Raw genomic sequence first — 24,095 nt, forward strand, 5'->3', positions numbered from 1 at the left:
TGAAATGACAGCTCCCTCTAATTTCTTTAAGATTCTATTGAATTGGCGGAAAACAGATTGACACATTCCAGAATGCATCTGGGGCATAAAACATGGTAGATTTGAACTCGATCTGCACTACTCAACCCACCTCACCCACATTTCCGTCTCTGAAAACTAATAAGCACCCTGACCATGAGACACAGGAGAAAGTGGAAGTCAGGTCACCTGGTAAGATCTGAATGCTCAGTGCAAGTTCAAGGTCCTCTGAGCCCAGAGCTGCCTTTCTGGAGCACTGTGAGAAAAACAGGAGGTTGCTCCAATATGCTTCCCTCTGGACTTAGAGGATACTGCTGGTATTCCAGAAGAAGACTCCAGAAGGTTTTCCAGAAGAAGCTCTGCCATGTATTAGAATGTCATTGAAACCGAGCACCCTCCTGGGTACAACACACACACACACACACACACACACCTGTTTCTTGTTTGTAGACAAAAAGCTTTAGTCTCCTAAGCCTTCCCTGAGTTCCAAAGAGCAGATTCAAACAATTACGAATTAGGGAAGTGAAGGAATGGAGAAACAAAGGGAAAGCAGCCAGGAGGCGGTTAAATCAGCGATAAAACAGAGTCCTAGTTCCTCCTCAAGGGATACACACAACAATCTGCTGCAAGTCTTTGAGTTGTTCTGCAGGAACTAAGGCCCCCCGCCACCCCGCCCAGGTGGAGGATGGCGACGACGTGCTGACCACAAGCACGCAGACTCCAGACTGTTTGGCACCAGAGGGCTGATTAAGATTCCTGGCACACCGCCCTGTTACCTCACCACCAGCCAATCAGAAGAAAGTCATGCCCCCTGCAGCTCTCACCCCAAATGTTGTCTTTAAAAACCCTTCCCTGAAAGCCACCAGGGAGTGTGGGTCTTTGGAGCACGAGTTGCCTGTTCTCCTTGCTTGGTGTCCTGCCGTAAACCATCCTCTGCTGCAAACGCCAGCGTTTCAGATTGGCCTTGCTCTGCTCTGAGCACACGGACTCGGGTTCGGCCACGTGCCCCTCACCCGGAACCACCCCCAGCACGGCCACAGCAGCCACACCCCAACTGACTTCCCTCCACAGACCACAGCCTTCACAACACCTGCCCTCACCCCACCCCCCATGGGGCAAACTCCTACTCATCCCGCAAGGCCCCGGTCAAGTGCCAACTCCACGCTGGCACCTTCCCCAACTCCCCCAAATGTACGGCTGTTCCATCCCCTTCAGCCTCCATAGCATGGTGTCCCTGCCTCTGCCAGGGCGCTTGGCAGTGCTGGGCCCTCCAGCCTGTGGATGGCGGGGAGCCTGGCCCTTCCTTTGTCTTTGCATCCCAAGTGCTTAGCCTGGGGACTGCTGAGTGGAGTGGAGTAAGGGGGCTGGGGTTGGGGCCAGCATCCCCCCTCCCAGGCCACTGCACGCCACTGCCAGGTGCTGGGGGAGGGGGAGTGGGGGCCCCTCCCCCCAGTGCAGTGTGCTGGTGATGGAGGGGGCATTCTCCCCTCTGCATCCCCTCCCTCCAGGTCGGGCACCCAGCATCAACCAGTCCCCCTCTGCAGCCCAGTGACCTGGGTTCTCTCTTTGCGCTTTCAGCAGCAGCAGCAAACATGGAGCAGCAAGTGTTACCAAATCTAACTTGAGTCCACTCACCTGCCATGCCGTGAAGCCCATTTGCTGATGCCCGGTTGTGGTGAAATTAAGTGCAGCGCTTATTGCAGGCGCCGAGCAAGGAGAACGTATGACTCATGCTCGGAAGAGCTGAACGCCAAGGAAAGGTTTTTTAAAGGCAAAATTTGGGGGTGGGGCTGCAGGGGGCATGACTTTCTTCTGATTGGTTAGTGGTGAGGTAACAGCGTGGTATTCACGGAATCTTAATCATTAACCTCCTGGTTTCAATCAGTCTGGGGTCTGGTGCTCGTGGTCAGCATGTAATCACCATCCTCCACCTGGGTGGGCGTCTTAGTGCCTGTTTACTCAAAGATATGCATCAGATTGTATATTCCTTCAGGAGGAATTAGAACTCTCATTGCCGAACTATTACCTTATTTTTCTCGCATAACTGCTTTTCCTTTGTTTCTGCATTACCTCACTTCCCTAATTAGTAACTGCTTGAATCTGCTCTTTGGAACTCAGGGAGGCCTAGGAGACTAAAGCCTTTTTCTACAAACAAGAAGCAGGGAACACGGAGGGCCCTGCAGGTTCCTGCTCAGTTTCAATCCCCCCTTTTTTGATACCCCTCAACCTTGAGGGGAACAGAGATGGGACAAGAAAAGGAATAAAGTTTTGTGCAGAGAGGTTAATCATAAACTCGGCAGGGGAACTTGGTTTTGGGGGGACTCAGTTTCACGAGTATCTGTCTGGGTGCTGTGCTAGGCTGGGTCCGGCTTGCACTAGGTCTCTCCGGAAAGTATAGAAAGAGGAGCCTGAAGACGACTCCTCCACGCCCTCCGCTCCCTGCTCAGCCTACGCTAAGCTAGCGTCCACGCATCATGCCCCAAAAGCCCTCTTGTGAGGACACCACTGGTCTCATCTAAAATCAGGGTCCGCCTCGCAGGGCTGTGGGGAGGACAAGAGTCGCTCTCCTAGACAGCATTCATAGTCGTGGCATTTCATAGGCGTTACCTAATGTATCTAATGATCTAATTTCATCCTCGCAGCAACCCTATGAGGTAGGTGCTAAAGGATCCTTATTTACAGGTGAGGGAACAGCAGGGCAAAAAGGGGCAAGACACCGAGAGTCACCAGCTCCCCAGGCAGGGTTCCAACTCAGGCCATCTGAGCCCAGACCCTTGACCGCATGCAACTCTGCATGAAGGGCTGCCAGGCACAGAGGAAGTGCCCCACAGACGCTGGTCATGGTTCCTTGAGGCATTTGCCAGGACTGAATACTCCCTCCTCCCAGGGCACCTGAGGGCTCCAATCTGGCTTGTCCCAGGCTCCTTGGCTTTGGGTGTTACTTTGAGATCTCTTTTCACTCCCAACATCTCTCTCTCTCTCCAGGCTTTTATCTCCACCGACCCCTCTAACTCTGACCATTCTGGATGTACCTCTCCAGCAAACATCTCCAGCCCAGCTCGGTCTCTGAGCTCCAAAAACTGCCTAAACCTACAGCACCTTCCAGCTTCAAAGCTCTTGCACAGATGAGTTTCTTTAGACCTCCCAACACCCTGTGGTGTCAGCTTTGGTATCACTCCATTTGATGGACAAGAAAACTACGGCACTAGGGAGACTTGACAAATGGTCTCTGTAGTCACATGGCAAGAACTGCAGCACCAGGATGTCACCATGCTCTCTCCCTGAGTTGGACCTATCGAAGTGGGCTAGTAGTCTTCCATTCATCCTGCCTTCCATTGAGGAAGTCCACATATAAAAAGCAATAGCTCAAAGGAAACAAGGTATGACATTATTAATAAAATGTGGATACACAGCCAATGATGCACTCTTCTCCTCCAAGTAGGGTTTCACTGTTTCTCTTAGAAGCTGAACTGGAGCCTCCTTCCTCCCCCAGTGTAATCATGGGATACCCCAGCACAGGCTTGACCACAGGCTTTGAGAATTAAGATGGGTTAACTCCGTAATTAGCTGAGCTCTTAAGCAAGTCATGTAACATTCTTAGCCTCCGTTTCCCCTTCTATGAAATCACATACACCATCTACACAAGACTCATAAGTGACTTGCCAACCCTGAGGTTTATTCTCTGCTGTTCCAGAGGGCAAGCATCCTATCTGTCTTCTTTTACATTATTCTCCCAGAGGCTAATGCAGGACCTGGTACAGAGGAAGTGCTCAAAAAATATTTCTTAAATGAATGTTGCTCTGGGGTCCAGGAATCAGGTGCCTGACTGACAGGGAGTTTTGAGTCTTGCCAACCTTGAGCTTGACACCTGACATTAATCTTTGATTTATTTGGGAACTGCCCAAATCCTTGGAATTCTCTCTTTTTCTGCCTGATACCTATCTTAGACCTGCAGACATTTATAAGAGATTCCAATGGGGGCTCAGCATCTATTCACATAAAATCCACATGTCCTACCTTCCAGCTCTTGCAAAGCTAGATGCTGCAGTTTAATATTTAGGGAAACTATTTTGCCACTTAACACATCCCCTTGCCCAGTTGAAATGGAGAACGTGTTCACCATCCAACACTAAATATTAATACCTCCAAAGCTCCTTCCAAGTGCTTCTTTTCCTCCTACCCCATCACCCAGAAACACGCAAAGTGATCCCACCACCTTGCTTTAGACCATTCCCTTCTCTTCCTCAGAACTCAGACACATCCCTCTTGACGAGTCAGGTTACCTTGGGACCAAACACATTCATATGACAACCATGTTTGCAAAGCACCTTCTGTTTATGCATCTGTCTTTACGCTCTCATGTCTACTTACGCTGTCCAATTTTCTTTGATGGGATGCATTGAAAGCTGTTCCTCCCATATTTCCGAGCAGCAAAACACTCAATAGGGAAAAATTAGTGAGCCAGAGATAACGAAGTGACTCAAATAAATCTTCCTATGAGTTTCACTAGTACAGAAGATGAGTCAAAGTACTTACTGTGATGATAGGTAGAAATGCAGCTGATGGCATGGTGGTCCTCTGGTTTCCACTGGTCCTCAGAGTACGTCTATAACAAAACCGTTTATAGGGACAAAAGGGGAAGACGGTATCAGGCCGCTTTTGAGATCTGCATTCAGGTTCGCCTTGTGGTGGAACCAGGACAGACAGAAGTAGCAGAGCTTTGGGAAAACTCTCCCACGTGAACTTGGTCATATTCACGACAATAGAACTGTAACCAGATGCAATTGCTCATATAAATAAAGTGACAAAGGACACACACCACATGTTAACAGTGGTTGTCTCTGGGATTACCAGGAAGTCTCATTTTCTTCTTGGTGCTTCTTTCATTTTTCCCACATTTCTATAGTGAATACAAACTCCTTTTATAATCCAAAAATAAAACGTTTAAAAAGGTAAACTGGTTAAAATAAATTCCAAATGTATATACCCAAATCAGGCTCTCAAAGGGTCACTTGGAGTGTCTGTGTGAAAGAATTAAAAGCACAGACTCTGAAATCAGGATGCTTGTGTTCAAATCTCAGCCCTGCCTCTTACTAACTGTTGTGTACCTGGGCAAATTTCTTAACCTTTCTGTGCATCAGTTTCCTTATCTATAACATGAGGATAATAATATCTTCCTTACAGGATTATTGTGAGGATTAAATTAGTTAATACACAAGAAACCCCCAGAACAATGCCTGGAATAAAACAATACTTATTTGCTATTATGACTTATTGCCATAGGACTATACTATTGGTCAAAATGTTTAGGGACCATCTTTTGGGAGTATTGTATTCAGGGTCTTAAACACATTCCCTTGAATCATTTCAATGTGATTAAAATTTCCTCCTTTGAAGATGTGCCAATTCTTGGGAGCAGTCAAGCTGTTTGGGGTTCGAAGTAAGGTGTGTTTATGAAATCAAGGGATCGATGTTCTTGTATTGCCTATCTACCGCCTATGAAGAATTCCATAAAACACACAGGCACACATACCCCCAGGTAATTCAGCACCACCTAGGGTGTGATCAATCCCTGGGTAACTAATAGGTTCTGCTTCTGCTAGAGAGAGATTGAAAACTAAAGTTTAATTATGAGACCTCTTCATTCAATTGATCTTGAAGGCTTTATGTACTAGCATACAACCAAAGGGCAAATTTCATAAAAGGCTGATGTACATTTAAATTTGAGCCTTTTTTTTCTTCCTCAAAGTTTGCTGATGCTGAGTTTTAAGTATGATATGTCATTGTTTTCACACAAATATTCCCAAACATTACCAGTTGTCATCTGGCGTTAAATAGGGTTGCGACATGACAATGATAACATTAGCATTTTTAAAAGCATAACATCATTGTTCTTCTGTAAATTGTTGCAGGCTCAAATTACCCTACACATAATCTTTTTGAAAAAATTAATGGGGCACTGGCATCAAAGCCAGTTAGGGTTGTATAAAAAGAATGGCAGCCACTTCCTTTTGCTGGGACCCTACTGGTCTTGTGTGAGCCCAATTAGCGCCCTAATAGGACATGGTGCAATTGTATGCTCCACCGTGTACATAAATAAAGGTGAGTAAAATGTGCACTGGACATCTTTTCCCAAGATGCAAAGGATTTTGATAAAATATAACTGGGTTGTCGCAAAAGAATCCTTCGTGTTTCTGATTACTGAATTCTTAAAAAAAAAAATTCCAATTAAAAAAAAAGGCTTCATTGATCTAGCATCAGTAGGAAATATCGTGTTCCACATAAATGATTTTGCAAAGCAATTGAAGTTTACCTCTTTCTGTCTCCAAATGTCATTTTTAATCTTTCTGGTGGAAATCTTTTAAAAATGTATTACCTCTACCCTTCAATTCCCTAAACAGTATTACTATTACAGACTTCTAATATTGTACCAAAAGGGCAAAGTAGCATGGCGAATAAGAACACAAACTTAAGAATGGAATAAATCTAGGTTTGAGTCTAGATTCTACCACTTCCTACATGTGACATCTTGGAAGTGTCACTCAGCCTCTCTTACGAGCAATTGTCCTCATCTCTTAAAACAAAGGTTAATTATCTAAATCACAGGATCACTTTTAGAATTTAAAAAAAAAGTTTATAAAGAGTTTAGCACAGCAACTGGTAAAGAACAGGGGCCAAACGGAAGAGAACCATTATTATTTTAATCAAGTGGGTAATGTAACTTGTAGGACTCTGTACCTTTGGGGCCCGATAGGGTCTATACTAAATGGCCCCAACAAACTGTTGAATTCCTTTATCTCTAACAGAGGTTTTTGATAGTCTATATTTTCTGATAGCTTTTCATTTGTTGTTGTCAGGGCTTCTGCCTTAATAGTCTTTTTCCATTTTTAATTTACTGTGGGCTAGGGAACCAGAGACTCATAGCTAACAAATGTAGGCAGAGTTTGAGGGCTACATTGTCACCCCAAGGACCCATAAACAGTATCCTCCCAGGGATAAACTTTAAAATCAACACATAATAGGCAGAATAATCTTACAGAAACACGGCTCTCAAGCCAGGAAGATATTATTATAGCCCAGTCTGAATGCATTGTTAACATCAGCTACAGAATGTTTTGGTGCGGGGAGGAGTGAACTCAACCACAAAACAAAAAGATGACTCAGGGTGCCAGACATGGGCAGTGCCCAAGCCCTGTCCAGGGGAAACTGGCAAAGGGACTTCAAGGATTAAGATCCCATTGGCAAGACCTTCTTAAATAGAAATGGATACAGGGAGTATCTATATCCTGAAGGTTTCAAATACTAAGTTTGTATGGAGTAGATTCTTCTTCTAGTGGAACGTCAATCATTCGTTGTCCGTTCAGTATTTATTGGGCGACCAATATTCACGCCCGGACCCCTCCCACTTTTATTCTGCGCCCAAGCTCAACAAGCAACCTTCGCGTCGTAACTGGCTTCTTAGCTGGAGCTCCTTACACGGGGAGAATGTACTGGCCACGTTAACCTGCTAAGAGACAGGGCGATTTCCCGAGGTGAATTAATAAATGGGCGTTATTTTGTTGCATATCAGTCTCAGGAGCTTGGTTAAGGTGCGTTTGTCATCGAGAGAGAACTCTCTATCGTATGTCGACAGAACCCGCTATCTAAGCCTGGAACCTAAGGGCTAGGCCATGACCGGATGGTAGGTATCCCCTTGGGATTTTTCTGGGCGCAAGGCACTGGATTGAGGGTGTTCACCCTGACACTGAATGGTGACAGGAGGCAGGGTGGCACAGTGATACAGAACAGGAGCACTGTTCTATTGAAGGCTGGTTTTGCCATTTACTTTCCGGTTTCCCTTAGGCAAATTACTTAACTCCTCTGAGCCTCTTTTTCCTCATCTACCAAATGGGCTGATAAAACTTCAGAGATTGATTCTGGCTCAATATTTAAACAAAAGCAACATCCCGGAAGATGCTACACCAAAGCACCTGCCCTCTCCCACCCGTTCCATACTCTCCAGTCCTGACTTTGTAGGTCCACCTGCCTTTCATCACTGATCAGAGGCAAGCGTGGCATCCCTCACAGACTTCATCGCCTCCAGAAGCCTCCCGAAAGCGCTCTTTGACACAGAGCTCATCATATGGCTGTGCTTTCTTCTCTCAGATTTGAAAATTGCCTTCTTAGCAAATTGTCTCTTAGCAAAGGTAGTTACAGCTTTAAGGTAGGCACTTAGCTGTCGTCCCGGCAGAATAACTTTATTTACTTCAAAACAGCCACCATACCTCCCCTCTCCTCAGCCAACACAAGTAGACATCGTGTTCTTCGAGGATCCACCATCTGAGACCAGCTTGTTAATAACAAAATCATTCCAGGTCTTAGTGTTCTCTTCTCGATGAAATAAACATGCCTTTAAAACAGACAAATCAAATGGTGTTCGGAGACTGTATTAACCATCTTTATTGCACTCCAAAGAACAACTCGAGACACGCGTAGAGAGTGGATTTTCAAAGAGGTGTTTTCTTGACCCAGTTAAATTTTTATTCAGTGAAAAAAGTTGACATTGAGACAAAAATGATTTAAAACTGTGCGACAATATAGTAAAATCTTCAGCATAAACCAGTGATTTGGAAACTTACTGAGGCAACTGAAATGATAAATATCTAATTCCACTTTGGAGAGAAGCAAGTATACAGTGTTTCACTTTAAGAGCAGAGTAGGCCTTTATTTTGCTGCAAATACTTTTGATTTTTGCCTGTAGGTTCTAATAATTCATAACAAGAGTCTTTAATTGAGAAATGACATGGAATATCAGAGAATAATGTTCTATTCCAGCATTCGTACTTGTCCCATTTGAGCTATTACACGTGAAACTAATACCGTTCTTGGGTTACTTGGCTCTGATGATTTAATTCAAAATACGGCTGCTCAAAATTAGTGGGCAGAAACATATACACGACCCATCCTCCCTCAACCCATGTTTGCTGGGGGTACCCCTTCTGAAAACATGCTTGCCATCTGTGTACCCAACAACACACATAATCTCTCACTATCTGCTCCATACCTCAGTCTTGCATAGAAAGTAGTCTATATAAACTTAATGCACTGGCTTTTATTACATAAAAATTGTACCTGAAAGGCAGCACACGCTTCCTTTAAGAAAAATAATGCAATAGGAACGTCAAGATACAATTATCAACACGAGTGAAGATTCTGCACAGCATTTTGGAGTCAATCCCTAAAATCAATATGGAAGTGGTATCCGGTTTGCTGACTTCCCTGGATCCTTTCTTTGAGGGACCCCCAATTCTCTGCAAGGAAGGGAAATGTCTCAGGGATTCACTGTGACACTCTTAGTGGGAAAGCGACCAACCAAACCCGACAGCATGGGGTTTCTGCCCTTAAGGAAGTACTGAGAACATGACCTCACTAGATGGAGAGTTACCACTAGGTGAATATTTGAAGGCAGGATTGTCCAGTCCCCCTGCCCAAAAATGTCCACTGGTCTGAGAAGTTCCTTAAGTTGTTGGAGAGCTGCATCTAGTGGGTCACACATGTTGGACAGAGAGAACATATAGCTGTGTGTTGCACATCTGTCCCCCACAAATATCCCCAGTGAAACTACCAGAGATGGAACCTCAGGAACCCCTCTTCCCAAAGTCAGAAGTTTCAACCAGTTACCCAGCTTCGTACCTATTTACCCAGCTTGCCAGGGCAGCCAGCGGTCGCAGGAGCGTCTCACCTGTCTGGGAAAAGGTCTGCATAGGCATGGATTCCTCTGCAGAACTCTACTCTCTGTTATTTTATCCACAAGGACCCACATCTCATAAGGCTTGAGGGGCATTCAATCCATCAAGGGGCAAAACCAACTTCCAGAGGAAATTTATACACAATCCCCCGCCCGCCAAACTGTAGTGGTCCACTCGTGGTCCATCGACCACATGAATGTGGGCTTCTGAAATTCTAATGCATCCTGGAAGAAAATAAAGCCCTTTCCCTGTACAGTGTGAACTTTGGAGGTGGCATCTCCAACGAGGTACAGAAGCCCCTTCTTCAAAGGCTCCAATTGGTCACAGTGAAGACAATTATCTGGTCACCTTCAAAGGCTCCACGGAGTTTCTGTTCTCATTTGCTCTTGTCGCTCCCACCTCGGGACTCTTGCAGACGGCGTATATACATCAAACCTCACAAAGCTATGCAGAGGGAGGTGAGAGTGCGTGCTTCAAAAGTTCATAAAAATAGACAATTTCCACATAGCTCCATCTATCTAGCTTAGTCTTCGGGAACTTAGCTCTTCTGTTTATATAAAATACTCTAGCCCTAAAAGGCTGCTTTTTTTCCAACAGCCCAGTAGCACTTTCCAAGGAGAGGGGTGATGGCCAGTCTATACAGTACGGTGCACTAAGCATTGGCAGGCACTGGGAACAAGACTCGGAAGCTCAGAAATATCTCAAGTTGCCAACTGGAGACATGTGCTCTGTAGAAAGGCTTGCCTATGGAAAAACTGAATATAAAGTCTCAGAGCCTTTGATATCAGCTTTCACAAATGCCACCAAAAAGTTGGCAGAAAAAGAAAAGAAGAAAATAGACTTTCTAGTGGTTCGATTAAATGACTTGCCTCCCACCAGATCATTCATCTTTCAGTTACTTAAAGTGCGTATTTATAAAAAGGGGAGGTGGTAGGGCTCGGAATTTTGAATGAAACTCCACGGTAAGACAAGATAAAGCCAAAGAAATTCCAGTCTTTAAAAACATAACACAGGAAAGAGATAGAAGAAAAACATGCTGGAAGAAGGTTTGTCATTTACCACCACTCACGACATACTAAACGTCTACAATTGAAAACACTCCTCAAACAATATATATATACACAAATAAAATGTTTTAACTAAAAAAAACTTTAATTGGCTCTTTGTTCCCCAAACACTCCCCAGGTAGAACAAAACTATGTTATCAGCCAAGAATGACACTTCTGGTTAAAAGGAAGCAAATACTTGTGAGAAGGTGATGCATTGCATCTAAGAGGAGATGGGGTTTTGACAAAGCTTGCAGATGAGGGACACATATGCAGAAGCATGACTCTGGAATATCCCCAGAGCTCACTGCTTCTCGTTCAGGAAGAAGTTCTGCAGTGAGGTGCATACGATAGGCGTCACAACAATGCTAGACACTGCTGCTGACGACACTAGGTCTCCAGAGTGGGCACCAGTCCCCAGTGGATTTCACACACCTGCCAAGTGGCCACGGTTTGAATACAGGGGAGGCATTGAAAGGCAGAAGGATACAGCCCAGCTTATTTTACAGAGCACATCAACTCTAGCGTTGCCACTACCATGAACTGGATCAAACGGTCTCAAATTCACACATCTCCTGTCTCTCTGTAAGAGTGAAGAGCATTTTCTCTTTAAACTGGGTGGGGGTACAGGTGAGGCAGGGGGAAGAAGAGAAGAAAAGAGAAGGCACTGACCCAATTCAAAACGACTGCATATATCAGAATGGATTTTTAAGGACAGTAAGCAGCCACCTCAACACAAACACAAAACTTTACATTCGACATTCTTCAGCGGTAAGTAAAAACAAAACGAAACAAGAAATCCCAAAAGGAAAAATTAGGTACTATATCTGCCAGTGTAGCTATCATGGCACAAATCTAGAACTCTCTCCCACAACCAGAGCAATGTTTTGCGATGACAATGACACCAGTGTATAATAAAAGCAGTGTTATCATTTTGTAGCTTTCAAAGCTACATCTTGTACAGAGGCGTGTACAGTAAGAATCCATCCATTAATACGAGAGAGGAAGTTGTTGCTTGCAGGGCTTCCCGAGCTGCAGCTCTGTTTAACTGAAATGGAGCAATGACTCAACGTGCTCTCCTGCCAAACACCGTCGTGTGACACACGACTGAATAAAAATGGATTGTTTCTGGAATGGCAACAAAACTGCTTCTGTTCCCCACCCCTCAACCCTATAGGCGAGGGGCTCATAACATGTGTGGTGTCAGATGACCACTAAAGCCTTGCCCTATACAGAGTTCCAATAAATTAACAAAATAACACAAAAGAACCTTCCCCTGTCATACGCCCAAACACTTTCATAGCAACTAAATGCAAAAAAAATTTTAAATTTGAGCATACTTTCGAGGAGGAGGGATTCTACCCGTCACTCTCGCAGTTTTTATTAAATACATTTCTGTGTCTTAGAAAAATAAAAAGAATGGCCAATTTATTGAACCAAAATTATCTCACAGACTTAAAAAGCATGCCCAGTAAGCACAGCCCTGTAAGACTACACTAATATCAACTCAAAGCAATTTGGTTACTAAAATCAACCTGGTTTGAAGTTCACAGTTGATTACGACAAAGTTTATTCATTCCTTTCTTTCCCCCTTTTTGTTGTTTTGTTTTGTTTTTTGTTTTTGGCCCATATAAAAATAACATATTGCAACTCAAAGTGCATCTTTTAAAATAAACCATCAACTATCTTTATCAAATAAAATATTTACACCATTTGGTTTCTAGTGAGGAAAGCTCTTTTAGGCGATCACCATGGGGACGTCGTCGGAAAATCCAGTTATCATTGGAGCATCTTCATCGTCGTCCCCTAAAGGCAAGACAATCAGTCCTTGGTGAGTTCCGGGGCACTTCCGCCCAACCCCACACCCCGCCACTGACCCTCCATCCCTACAGCACAAGCCCCAGCTGGAAAAGTCAGCAGCTGAGCCAGCCAGGCACAAGAATCGATGCTGAAACCCAGCCCAGCTTCTCTCGGACACTCTTGGGTCACCTGTTCCCCATCAACGGGTGGCCAAGCTTATTTTCATGGTACTTGAAATTAACCAAATAAGAAAAGTAAATCTTCGACGAGAGAGGATCTTATTCCCTACCCCAAAGTCCAGTGGGTGGCTTAGGTGCCCCAATTTGAGTTGTCCACACCCTATGCTAGCACAGTGAACATCACTGTCTGTTTTCTCCTTTGAACCCACACTGCTCATGAAGAAAAAGATCTTACAGGGGTTTAAGCATTTAGCCAGACTCATGGTTGTCCCCTCGTGGGCCCTGGTACCATCCTGAACAACTAAGTGCTGATCTGCTTTCAGTGATCACTGCACGGCACCATGATGGGTGGATTCCTCTTGCCCCCAATAACAGAAGCAAAGAACCCACCAAAGAACCCACCCTATTCACGCAAGGCAGTCCAAGCGCCTGTGATAAAACAAGAAAGGAAACTGAGAAGAAAAGGGAGAAGACCTAATAACGAATGATCAGTGAGCAGGGAATACGTAAATGTCTGCATAAACAAAACAAAACTGTAACTAGTTGACAGAAAAAAATAAATATGTAAACTCACATTCAGCAGTCTGAGTTTGGACAAGCCCGAGTTTGGGGAAGGCCCCAAAACACACCTATTTAATTACATTTATTAAGTGGTCTACTTGCTCAATTAGCATTTAGGAATTTGAGCACACGGACATTTATAAAAGGAACATTTCCTTCTCTTCGCCATGCCATATGCCACCGATACGTAAAAGAAGAATGGCCAGTGAGGTTGTGCCAGCCATCAGAAAGAGAAACAGCAAGATGGGGAGGGCTTCTTTGGACAGAAGCCGATGGGGAAAGCATGGCTTTTTGTCTAGACTAACATCTCCAGAGACGTCAGGCCTCCAGGTCTGTGAAGGATGAGAGGGGTCGGAAATTCTTAAGAATTTGCCAATACTTTGGGAATACCCAAAGCCCAGGGTCTGCCCATCCTTCCTGTAAAAGGCAAGCTCCTATCTGTTCTTTCACAGAACTCCCTGTCTCGGGCACACTATTTAAGAGAATACTGGTATTTTAATTTAGGAGCAACTTCAAAGCAAAGGACTCCAACTGATTTCACCCAAAGCAGTGGGATCACTGGTTAGTAAAGCACTCTGCTAGCGTCAAAAGATGAGCTCGAGGCAGGCGTTTCCTCAGCAAGCCCCTGGCTTTGTGGGGTCTGCCCTGGGAGGAAGAACCCCGTGCCCTGCCGCACTCACCCAGGTCATCCCCCGAGGAGAAGACGGCCGAGCCCAGCCTGGAGCTGTAGTGGCTGTTGGCAAAAGCGGTGAAGCTGCTCTGCAGCCTCCGATGCTTCGTGTACAGGACGGCAAACCCGACGCCCAGGCTCAGCAGTATCAGGAACAAGATGGGCACCACCACGGCAGCAACGTCGGTAGATCTGGCCGCCTGGATCGCGGATGCATCCCCACCTGCCAAGGCAAGAGGCCAACCCGTAAGCCTCTCACGTAAGGGCGGGAGAACGGACTGGGCAACCCCTCACTGCCCCACCCACCCCAAAACGCCAAGAGCTTGCAACACCTCCCCGAACCGCCTGCCCGGTGTGGCACGTTCCTGCACGTGACGCCTGAATGTTTCCCGACTCCTTGTCATGAGTGATGGAGGACAGGCCTTGTGCGTGCAAATACGGTAATTACATTAGGCTCCTAATCACGGCCTCATTGGTTATTTAGATAATCTCTTGGAAGGGAGACCTTTGTTGGGGTACCAACACTGATTTCATTAGCGTTATTACTTAAGACCGCTTGCTTGCCTTACATAAGAGGACGTGAAATCAGACCACTAATTAACGAGATTGCAATTATTTCCCCCTACTTGGCACCAAAGTCACTCTGCACTGCAATTATCTGAAGCTCCATTAAGTGATACAAATGAGATTCCTTTACTGCAATACTGACTTAACAGCTCATGAAGTTTTATGAGGTTTTTAAACTTAAATAAGAGAGAGAGAGAGAATCTTTCCATATACATTTAACATTTTTTAAAAGCTCTGCAAAGCCATTTGGGTCTCTATAACCTAACAGTAATGCTCCCTTCCCACTGTTTTAAACAAATACTAGCTTTATCATGATGTACTGACAAAGTTGTAGCAACAGGGCTCTGGGGCAAAGCCATCTCCCTGTTGGGTTAGAGCCAGCCTTCCTGGAAGGGGTAGATTTTTATGTCATAAATCCTGGGGAAAGTCTGAACCTGAGGCAGGAACATGGCTTGCAGGAGTCAGTTTTAGCTAAGGAAGCAAAGTGGACTTCCTCGGTCTCCATGAGGAGCTTCATCAGGCTTGAGGTTGTTCCCTGGTGCAGGGCGAGGTGGTGCGGGCCAGGGCTCTGCCTTGTGGAGAGAGCTCCGGAGCTGCCCAGGGCTTCATCCCAACAGGTCCTCATAAAGACGGGCCAGAGAGCACCCATTTCCTGTGAGCCTGATCTAACAATTCGATAGCCGCGTCGTTAACTTCCTGCACTATTGACTTACTGGAAAAAACTCTCCCAAATCTCGGTTCACGTGTCCCAACCTAATCCCAGCTGTGAAGTGGTAAATTGGGGGAAAGCTCTGGGCTGGAGCAGTTAAGAGGAAGCCAGCGCGGTGGAGGCGGCAGGAATGAGTGAGCTCCCGTCCTCACCCCGCCTCCGAGGGGACGTGAACATCAAGGGGCAGGACGTGGCCCGAGAGGTCTACCTGAGAGATTCTCCCACCTGACAGTCTTGGATTTACAAAGGTAGCTGGCAGATGTCTTCACAGCAGTTTTCCCCAAAGTCTATTTCACAGGTTGCTAATAGGTTTTGCTTAAAAAGGAGACTCTATTTAAAAAACACTAGGACAAGAAGAGTTTGGTTGTTTGTTTCCTGTAGAAACTTCTCAAAACCTCAAACATGCGACAGTTCTCCAAGGGATGTGGTGTGCAAGGTTTCCCTCTTTTAGGGAGATGCCAAGGATAAGGATTCCACCAGAAGCCATGCCGGGAAGCGTGATGGAACATATAACAAGTCTAACATAAGATTCTGAGCTTAAGCACTGGTTAGTTCTTGGCTGGGAATAAATGGAACTACAAAGGCCAGTGGCAAAACATTTGTTGAAATCCTGGCTAAGCTATTACAATCTGAGCAGAATTTCCATGTAAATGGAAGGTTCCTCTCCCCTGCCATCAGCATGGCCCGACGCTGCTGTCTGTGAGTGTCCAGAAGACAGAGATCCCAGGTCAACTTCAGGCTTTGATCTGAGGCTGATGGTGAAGATGAAGGGGAAGGCTGGGAAATCAGGGAGTCTGTGATGAGATAATCTACTGACTTGCAGAATCCTAGGGAATATTAGCATATTAGAAGCTCTGAACGGTCCTCCAAAGAATAAAAACAAAACTCATTAAGCCAGTGCTTCCCAAGCAGAATCTCCTTTTTAAACAAAACCTCCCTTTCTTCTGCTTTACATTCAGAATATGGTCACCTTATAATCCCAGCTCCTCACACCATGCCTGACTCAGGAAGTATTTGTTAAATATATCAGTGTCTGATTAAACTGATGCATAAATGATTTTCCTTTGAGCTGCAAGAATATTTTAAATGCGTTTTAGAAAGACACATGTTCATCAAGCCATGCTACATCCTTGATATATTTCCCCAGAATTGAAGATGGAAATGGGCAGCAACAGCAACTTACCAGATCCCAACTCATCATAGAGCAGGACAGCAGGCTCCCCACAAATCTGGCTGCCAAAAAGGCATCGTGCTTGGACAGTGAAAGTGTAATTATGACCCAGTTTCAGGTTGGAGATTTTAAAGAAATTGTCAGTAGTATTCCCAAGGTAAGCTGTGATATTCATGGCACTATCAAACATGTGTATCTCGTAGCCCTGAAAACAAACACAGGAGGGATTGCTCAGGAAGTTAAATAAGGAATCTGACAGCTGCTATTACTGGTTCCAATTTTGTGAGCTCCTTATTGCAGACATTTATAGATGCTAAGGCAGTGTGTGTTTCGTACCAGATCTTTGTACATTAGCACTGAGATATTAGATTCAGAAAAGGGGAACTTTCTCATCCCCAACATCTCAAATAACTACCCACTTCTGAGCCACACAGTAGAAATGAAAAACACAGACGTAACAAAAGCCATTTTAACAAATACTTCAGTACAGAATTCAGAGTTCTGGTCAGCAATCCACTTATCTCAAGGAATATTAAATGAAACAAAGAATCCAGACAATATAGCAACAGGTCATTGAAATGAGATTGGACCAATAATAAATCCAAGTTGCAGTGGACTCCAGGCACGGGGTAAAAAATAAAAACAAGACATTTCTCCTTAGAACAGCCTATACAAACTCCATTGCTGGCTTGCAGCTCACTTCCTATCTCCGTGCATTCTAGCTCATCCAAGCTGATCTCAGCCCCAGACCAGCCTGGCCTTGAACTAAGCAGCACTGCAGCAGCTCAGGCTCTATTCACTGGGGGAGTGTGAAATAAGCATCCTACTTAGACCGGCTTGGGGAGAGTCTTGGACTCCTGTGCTGGAAAAATCCCTCTTGGAACAGCCCTAACCCAGCATGCTGGCTGGGATCCGGATTGACTCCCAGACTTCTCGGTTGATCTCCAAGTCTTCCAGTGTCATAGCTACCAGCACCTCGCCCCGGCAAACCCCCTCCCGTCTTATTTCTACCCACATATTGGGCCCCACTGCATAATCATGGTCTCCTGGTTCTCATTCTGTTGACCTGCCTCTTCTTTGAACTCTATGTCAGGAGGAAGGAAGAAGGACCCATTAAGCTTATGCTGGAACCCTCCACTGGGAATGGAATACTGACTGCAAGCCCAACCTTTATAAAGCCGGGCTCCTGCCACGCTGATGACAATCGGCTGCCCAACTGGGTCTCCCAATAGCACCTGCCTGGAGTCCTACTCCTGCCTTCTTTTTTATAAACTAGTAACTAGCATTTATTACTTTCTATCTAATATATATGTGGTGTAGGACATATGCAAAATACATAAGGGGGATAAAGAAAAAAAATGTAAATGATACAAACATCAGCCACCCATAATCTACTTGACCAACCCTCTTCGAGTGGGCATTTAGGGTGTGTCCTCTTTCTTACTGTCATAAATCAAGTTCTTTACGCACACTGTTTCCTTAGAGTAAAATCCTAGAAGAATTGCTGGATCAAACGATGTAACACTTTCAACGTTTCTGATACCTATTGCCAAAGTGCCTTACAGAAGGTTGAACCCATTCATATTCCCAGAGCACTCCTCTCCCCAACTATGACTCATATTGGTACTACCCTCCCCCAAAACTTTTGCCAATTTAATGTGAAAGTGCTGTATCTGTGCCGTTTAGATTACTAGTGAGGCTGAAACTTTATTTTCTTTTGCTCACTGCTGCTTGAAAATTTTTACCTTGTTACCTGTTCCTTATTCAATATTATAACACAGTTGACCCCTGAACAATGTAGGGGTTGGGGCCCTGACCCTCTGAGCAGTCAAAAATCCGAGAATAACTTAGAGTGGACCCTCTGTATCCTCGGTTCTGCATTCTTGCATTCAACCAACCACAGATGGTGTGGTACCGTGGGTTCCACATATAAGTGGACCTGCACAATTCAAATCTGCGATTTTCAAGGGTCAATGTGTTTCTGTTTTGAATTGATCTGAAAGCTTTCTTTACACTTAAATATATTAACCATTTATATGTCACAGTTGTGAGAGCTGTGAGAATTTTCAAATTTTAATTTAGCTTTGCTTCTGGCATCACACTGGGACGATTTAGAACTGTAGGCCTCTTTGCCAACGCTCTACCCCGAGGTAGCCACGGTTGATTTACTGTGTATCTATTTAGCTCACGCTTTGCTGACAATGGGGCCAACCCAGCTCCACTGGAGAATCCGTCCACCCTTGGATGGCAAATCTATTCCCAGGTGCCACTCTCCTCCTCCTCCTGTCTCCTGCTGTGAATACAGTAATTGGTCTGCTAATCACAAAATGAAACAAGGTGTTTTTCATATGTCAACAGACTATCTTCAAGCACTTCCTGCTCACTGGAAAGAAACTGGTAAGATTCCAGGTTGACAGTGCAGCTCGGTTCCCCAGTACTGAAGCCACAGCCCCGCCCTCAGGGTGTTTGGGAAAAGACGGGGCCCCAGTCCAGCCTCAGGAAGCACAGTGATGACTCCAGCCCATTTCCCTATCTTTCAGGGGACGACAAGTTCAGGATTCAAAAGTGCTTAGTGCAGAGATTCACATCTTTAATGGGCAGTATAAACATTTCACTAATTAGCAATCCCACAGAAAATGGTCCTTTAATTCTCAAGTTCACTCCCCTGCCCTATTCTTTCTTTTTATTCTGTGCCAGCATGCTGTTAACGAGCTCATCTCCAAAATGGCATTTCAATTGGATTTCCAAAGTCACTGAGAAGGAGGGAGGCACTTACCCTGCTTTCATTAAAATGCTTTTCCTTCAAAGCCAAGCTTTTCCAAAACAGAAGAACATGGTCATTTTCTGTTATGATTTTTAAGGCATCAGGTGCTGATAATGAAACTGAAAATTAAAGATGAAGTAGGATGCAGTTAGTGGCTCAACATCTAAGTCTCCGTTTTCTTGTCTGTCAAAGGTTGATTAAATAATGCTAACCTTGAAGGGATAGGTTAAGGAAGGAATAAAACACATATACCGCTTAGTATACAGCCTAGCACATTGTAGACACTCTTTAACTGGCATCTCTTTTGTTATAATATCTTTAGCCAAGAAATTTGGACATTACCTAGACTCAAGGATGGCCAAAAACAAATGGGGTAGGGGGAGGAAGGGATGGGGCGGGATGGAACCGTGTTCCAAGTTTACCTGGACTTCTGCTCTGGTACCAGTCTGCTTTCGTGCTCCAAATGCCAGAGGCCTTAGAGCTCAGTGAGGGGCTAGGGAGCTCGGTCTGAAGACAGAGCCCTGGAATGACCACAGAGCATGGCCCAGGCCCATGGTTCACACTGCCAGCCTCTGTTACTGACACTCCTGATATCGTCTGCTGCTGTCCGAATAACTGAGCTTATTACTTGCTCTCTGAACTTGAGCCTGACTGCTGAGCCAGCCTGGAGCTGGCAGCAAATCCCCCTTTAATCTGCTGCCCAGTTACTGGTCTCCGTCCATTTCTGCATATGATGTTGCCACAAGGAACCATGACGACTTCAGTCTAGGTGCCCAGATGCAATGCTTGGCTTTAAGTGGTAAATACTCAGTTTTATTTCCTAACTCTCTTGGAAATGTCAAAACCAGCTAGGGGAGGGGAGACTAAAGGAGATGGAGAATATGAAAATGACAGCCACTCCCCAGCCCACAGTGCCCTGGCCACCACCCTGCAGCCCAGATCCTGGGACCCCTGCACGGCTCTGCCCCAGCATGGACACTGCGGCTCGTCTTGGCACTTCCTCTGCAATTACTGATAGAAATCCCATGTCTTCAAAAAAGTAAAAAAGGAAAAAGGAAAAAAAGAAATCCCATGCCTAGAGGCGTGCTAGCGGCACTGGGAGTGCCTTGCTGGGTGAGGAGGCCTCCAATCGCTCGTCTGCTTACCTGTGGTAATTTTGATACTGGAGTCTTTGCTCATGTTCCCCAGCTGGACAATGACATGGTATTTCCCTCCAGGCTCCAGCTTGTTAAGGGTGTATTCCATGGTACTGTTGTGGGATTTTACCTTGTAGCTCCTGTCACTCTTCCTTATTAGATCTTTAACTGCAATTGCATACAGCTAGGACAAGAAAAAGACATTTTAATGGCAATCAGGAACCTGGAGTTTTTTTTACTCTTTGTAGTTCAATGGTTGCCCACGTAACATAAGTATGTCAGTGGCTGTGACCCCCGGCAACAATATTTTGAGCCCCAGTGTCTGACTCTGTTCTTTGGAAAGCCTCTGGGGTAGTCATGTCCAACCTTATAACAAGTATTCACTCCCAGATTTGTGCAGAGAATTGTCAGTTTGATCCACCTACTCCCCTCCCCCCAAAAAAACAACTCTAGGGAAAACCACATTTGTGGTGGCAGCAGCAGGTAGGTTGGAACATGCAAGAAAAACCCCAGTTCAGTGTTCAAATTCTCCATCTCCACCACTGCCATAGTGTCGGGATGTCGTCAGAGGGGAACAATGAATGGAAGTGTTCAATCCCAGCTCTAAAAGACAAAAAAAACCCATTTACTTTCTCCCAGGTTGCTGCTTACATCTATGGGGACAGGGAGAAAATAACAGGACAGGGAGTAAGCACAGGCAACTCAATCATCAGGAAGAAGCTGAGAGTCCAGAGGAGTCTTTGTGACCAAGCATTTAGAACCACCCACCCCTGGGACGGCAGGAAGGGCAGAGGGCATGGAGGTCAGAGCAGCCTGGGCAAGGGAAAATGGGAGATTTTTTCTAGAATCAATGCCTCTTCCTTTAGGGCACGGGCTAGCAAACTTTTTTGTAAAGGTTCAGAGAGCAAATATCTTCGGCCTTGAAGAATAGATGGTCTCTACCACAATTACTCAACTCTCTTGTTTGTAGCATGAAAGCAGCTGTAGATAATGTGTAAACGAATGGGTATAACTTGGTTCTAATAAAACTTAATTTAGAAAAATAGGCAGTGGGCTAGATTTAGATTTGTTAGTGAAGGCAGAGAAAGCAGAGAAGGAGGGACAAACCAGTATGGCAGCCAGGAATACTGGAGATGTGACAATGAAGAAGAGGCACCTGTAAGGACCCCGTCTTTGACCAGGCAGCAATAGGGGGAGACCTCCTGCTGAGCTCCAAGCTCCAGGCCTAGGTTTCTTGCCCCATTACAGGACCCACCCGCCCCCGAACCAGACCATGCGTCCCCTCACCAGGTCCTGGTCAGGAGAATCGTATGGGGATTCCCACTTGATGACGGCGGAGGTTTTGCCCGTATGAACCACGTGCAGGTGACGGGGAGGAAGCCTGCTATCCGGGATCATCCTCACCACGACGTAGTCAGAGGACGGCCCCTGGTAGGGCGCCACTGCCCGGACCTGAAACAAACACCACTCGAACTCATGCAGTTGTCACCAAACCACTGTTTCAACAAAATAGTGACATATGGATACAATTAAAATTCAATGCATACAAAAAGATGTAGAATAATTCCCCACCTACTCCAGATCTCCAATCCATTTTCCCAGAGGTAGTACTAGTAATGATTTTATGTGCTTCCTTCCAGAAATGTCCTACACAAATATAAGCCCAAATAAACGGGTATGTGTGTATAGATACGTACTTATATATGTGTGTACTTATGCATGCATGTATATGTGTAGCCTACTGTTCTTAATTTTTTTTACACAAATGCGAAAACATTACACATATTATTATGCTCTTCGCTTCTTTTACTTAATAATACAGCGTGGAGATTTTTCCAAATCAGTACATTTGGAGTTTGTTGTATTTGTGTTGGATGGTTGCACTATACTCCATCACAAAGATAAGCCATAATCCTTTTAACCAGTCTTCTCTTGATAGAAATTTGTTCCAAATCTTTTGTTTTCACAAGCAACAGTATACCAAACATGTTTTTCCATATACCTTGGCACACATGTAAAAGCATGTAAGCTAAATTCCTAGAAGTGGAATCTGACAAAAGCTTTTATTTATTCCTGTGACCCATTCGCCAAGTTCTCAATCCTGCACAAGGGAGCTGTAGTTGGTTAAGTGGCCGTTCATTCTGTGTTTCAAGTAAAAACCTGATGCTTGTGGAAAAGAACCATCCTCCCGTGTCTCTCTCTCTCTCTCTCTCACACCCCCTCTCTCTCGCACAAATACATACACACACGCGCACGCACACATGCATCGCACGTGGATCCTGGAATCCACATCTCCAGCTCCCCAGGTCCTGGGTCTGAGCTAGGAGGCCAGCAATTAAGACATTCTCAAAAAATAAAACCTTCCTCTGTACTCCTGGCACAGGAAACTTACCAGAAACAAATACTGCTCTTCCCCACTGACAAGGACTGTTTTGTTGTGCTGTGATGTAGTCAAGCTCTTGGGGTTGCGATAGAGGTCAAGAAAGGACGTGGCATAGAAGATGCCGTAAACCTGGTAAAAGGAGAGAACAGAAAAGGACACCAGTTCAGTGGCCAGTGACCTCACTCTCATGAAAGCCCTAATTTAAGACCCGGGGAACCGCTTCAAATGAGCTCACAAAGAATTCTTCATTCAACATCTGTTTCATCAGCATTTACAGAGAAGGCACCCTGGGCCAGGCAGTGGCTTCCCACCTACAAAGATAAATACGGTGCGGACTCTCCTCAGAGCTTGCTTTTTTGAGGCGAGCCAGGCAGAGAAGAAAAACAGAATTACCAATAACAAGATGCAAATGTGGAAGGTTAGATGCTACACTAGAAGACTTCATAATAAACCGGGGAAAAGAGGGGGTGACCAAGGTGCGAAGGGGATAGCAAGTGTGCAAGCTCGTGGAGGGGGCACGGGGAGGGGGGGTGGGCACTGCCGTCTGACTAGGACGTTCCCATCCTCCCCTCCTCCCTCAGTAGAATCCTGGTTCTTAGTGAGAACTGCTACCTGGAAACATGCCTACACCCACACCTCCCTCCGAGCAGCAGAGGCCACGTGACAGGGCTGGTCAACAAGATGTCAGCAGATGTTCCAGGCAGGACCTCGGTGAGGACACACTGAAATGCAGGGAGCGGTGTCCTCCTTCTGCCCTCCCGCTGCCTGGAATATGCAGGGTGATGTGGTCCAGGAGGCCCCCTGGACTGCAAGGTGATGCCACAGGGTGGAGGTGGCAGGGCCTGGGGCCCAGATCAAACTGTGCTGCGGCTGTAGAAGCTCCCAGATGGCTGAACTCCAAACGCTGACCGACTTGTAATTAGGAGGGAAATAAACTGTTGAAAGCCACGGTTACTCTCCATTCCTGTCCTGTGCGCCCATTCTTAAGCCTAATTGGTACACGTGGAGTTTAAAGCAGGAGGTGGGAGTCTGATGGCCTCGTGGAGGGGAAAGTGGAAGCTGAGAGCATGTTTCTAATGGGGGAAGCATGAGGAAGCTTCCTTTGTAAGGTAGAAACAAAGGGCATTTTCTCCAAGAGCATATGAGCAGGCAAGAAAGGGGACTTGAAAACCGTACAAGTTTGGAGAAGCTGTGGGGATGAAGGGAGCCCATCAGGGACATGCAAAAGGACTTGTGTGTCTCAGATGAGCAAATGGGAATGGAACCTGTTCCATAGGGGAAGGAGAGAGCTCAGATGGGATGGCAGAGGGGGACCCAGGGTGCAGGCAGGCCTGACCCCAGAGAGGACAGGCCCGTGGCCACC

General features: G+C 45.5%; 1 protein-coding gene across 2 annotated transcripts in view; it reads right to left on the minus strand.

Moving 5' to 3' along the window:
* Window positions 1-8,439: 8,439 nt before the first annotated feature.
* The window catches only part of SORL1 (sortilin related receptor 1), a 160,436-nt gene continuing 144,780 nt past the window's right edge, over window positions 8,440-24,095 (minus strand). For both annotated transcript variants that reach the window (XM_036860931.1, XM_036860930.1), the window contains 7 exons: window positions 22,742-22,861; window positions 21,637-21,801; window positions 20,359-20,533; window positions 19,226-19,332; window positions 16,462-16,654; window positions 14,013-14,225; window positions 8,440-12,598 (listed from right to left, as the gene is read on the minus strand). In XM_036860931.1, the coding sequence (XP_036716826.1) occupies window positions 12,531-12,598; window positions 14,013-14,225; window positions 16,462-16,654; window positions 19,226-19,332; window positions 20,359-20,533; window positions 21,637-21,801; window positions 22,742-22,861 (1,041 nt within the window). In that variant the 3' untranslated portion in view covers window positions 8,440-12,530. The remainder of the gene's footprint in view (window positions 12,599-14,012; window positions 14,226-16,461; window positions 16,655-19,225; window positions 19,333-20,358; window positions 20,534-21,636; window positions 21,802-22,741; window positions 22,862-24,095) is intronic.

Source organism: Balaenoptera musculus, chromosome 8 (assembly GCF_009873245.2).
Source record: "Balaenoptera musculus isolate JJ_BM4_2016_0621 chromosome 8, mBalMus1.pri.v3, whole genome shotgun sequence".
Classification (NCBI taxonomy): domain Eukaryota; kingdom Metazoa; phylum Chordata; class Mammalia; order Artiodactyla; family Balaenopteridae; genus Balaenoptera; species Balaenoptera musculus.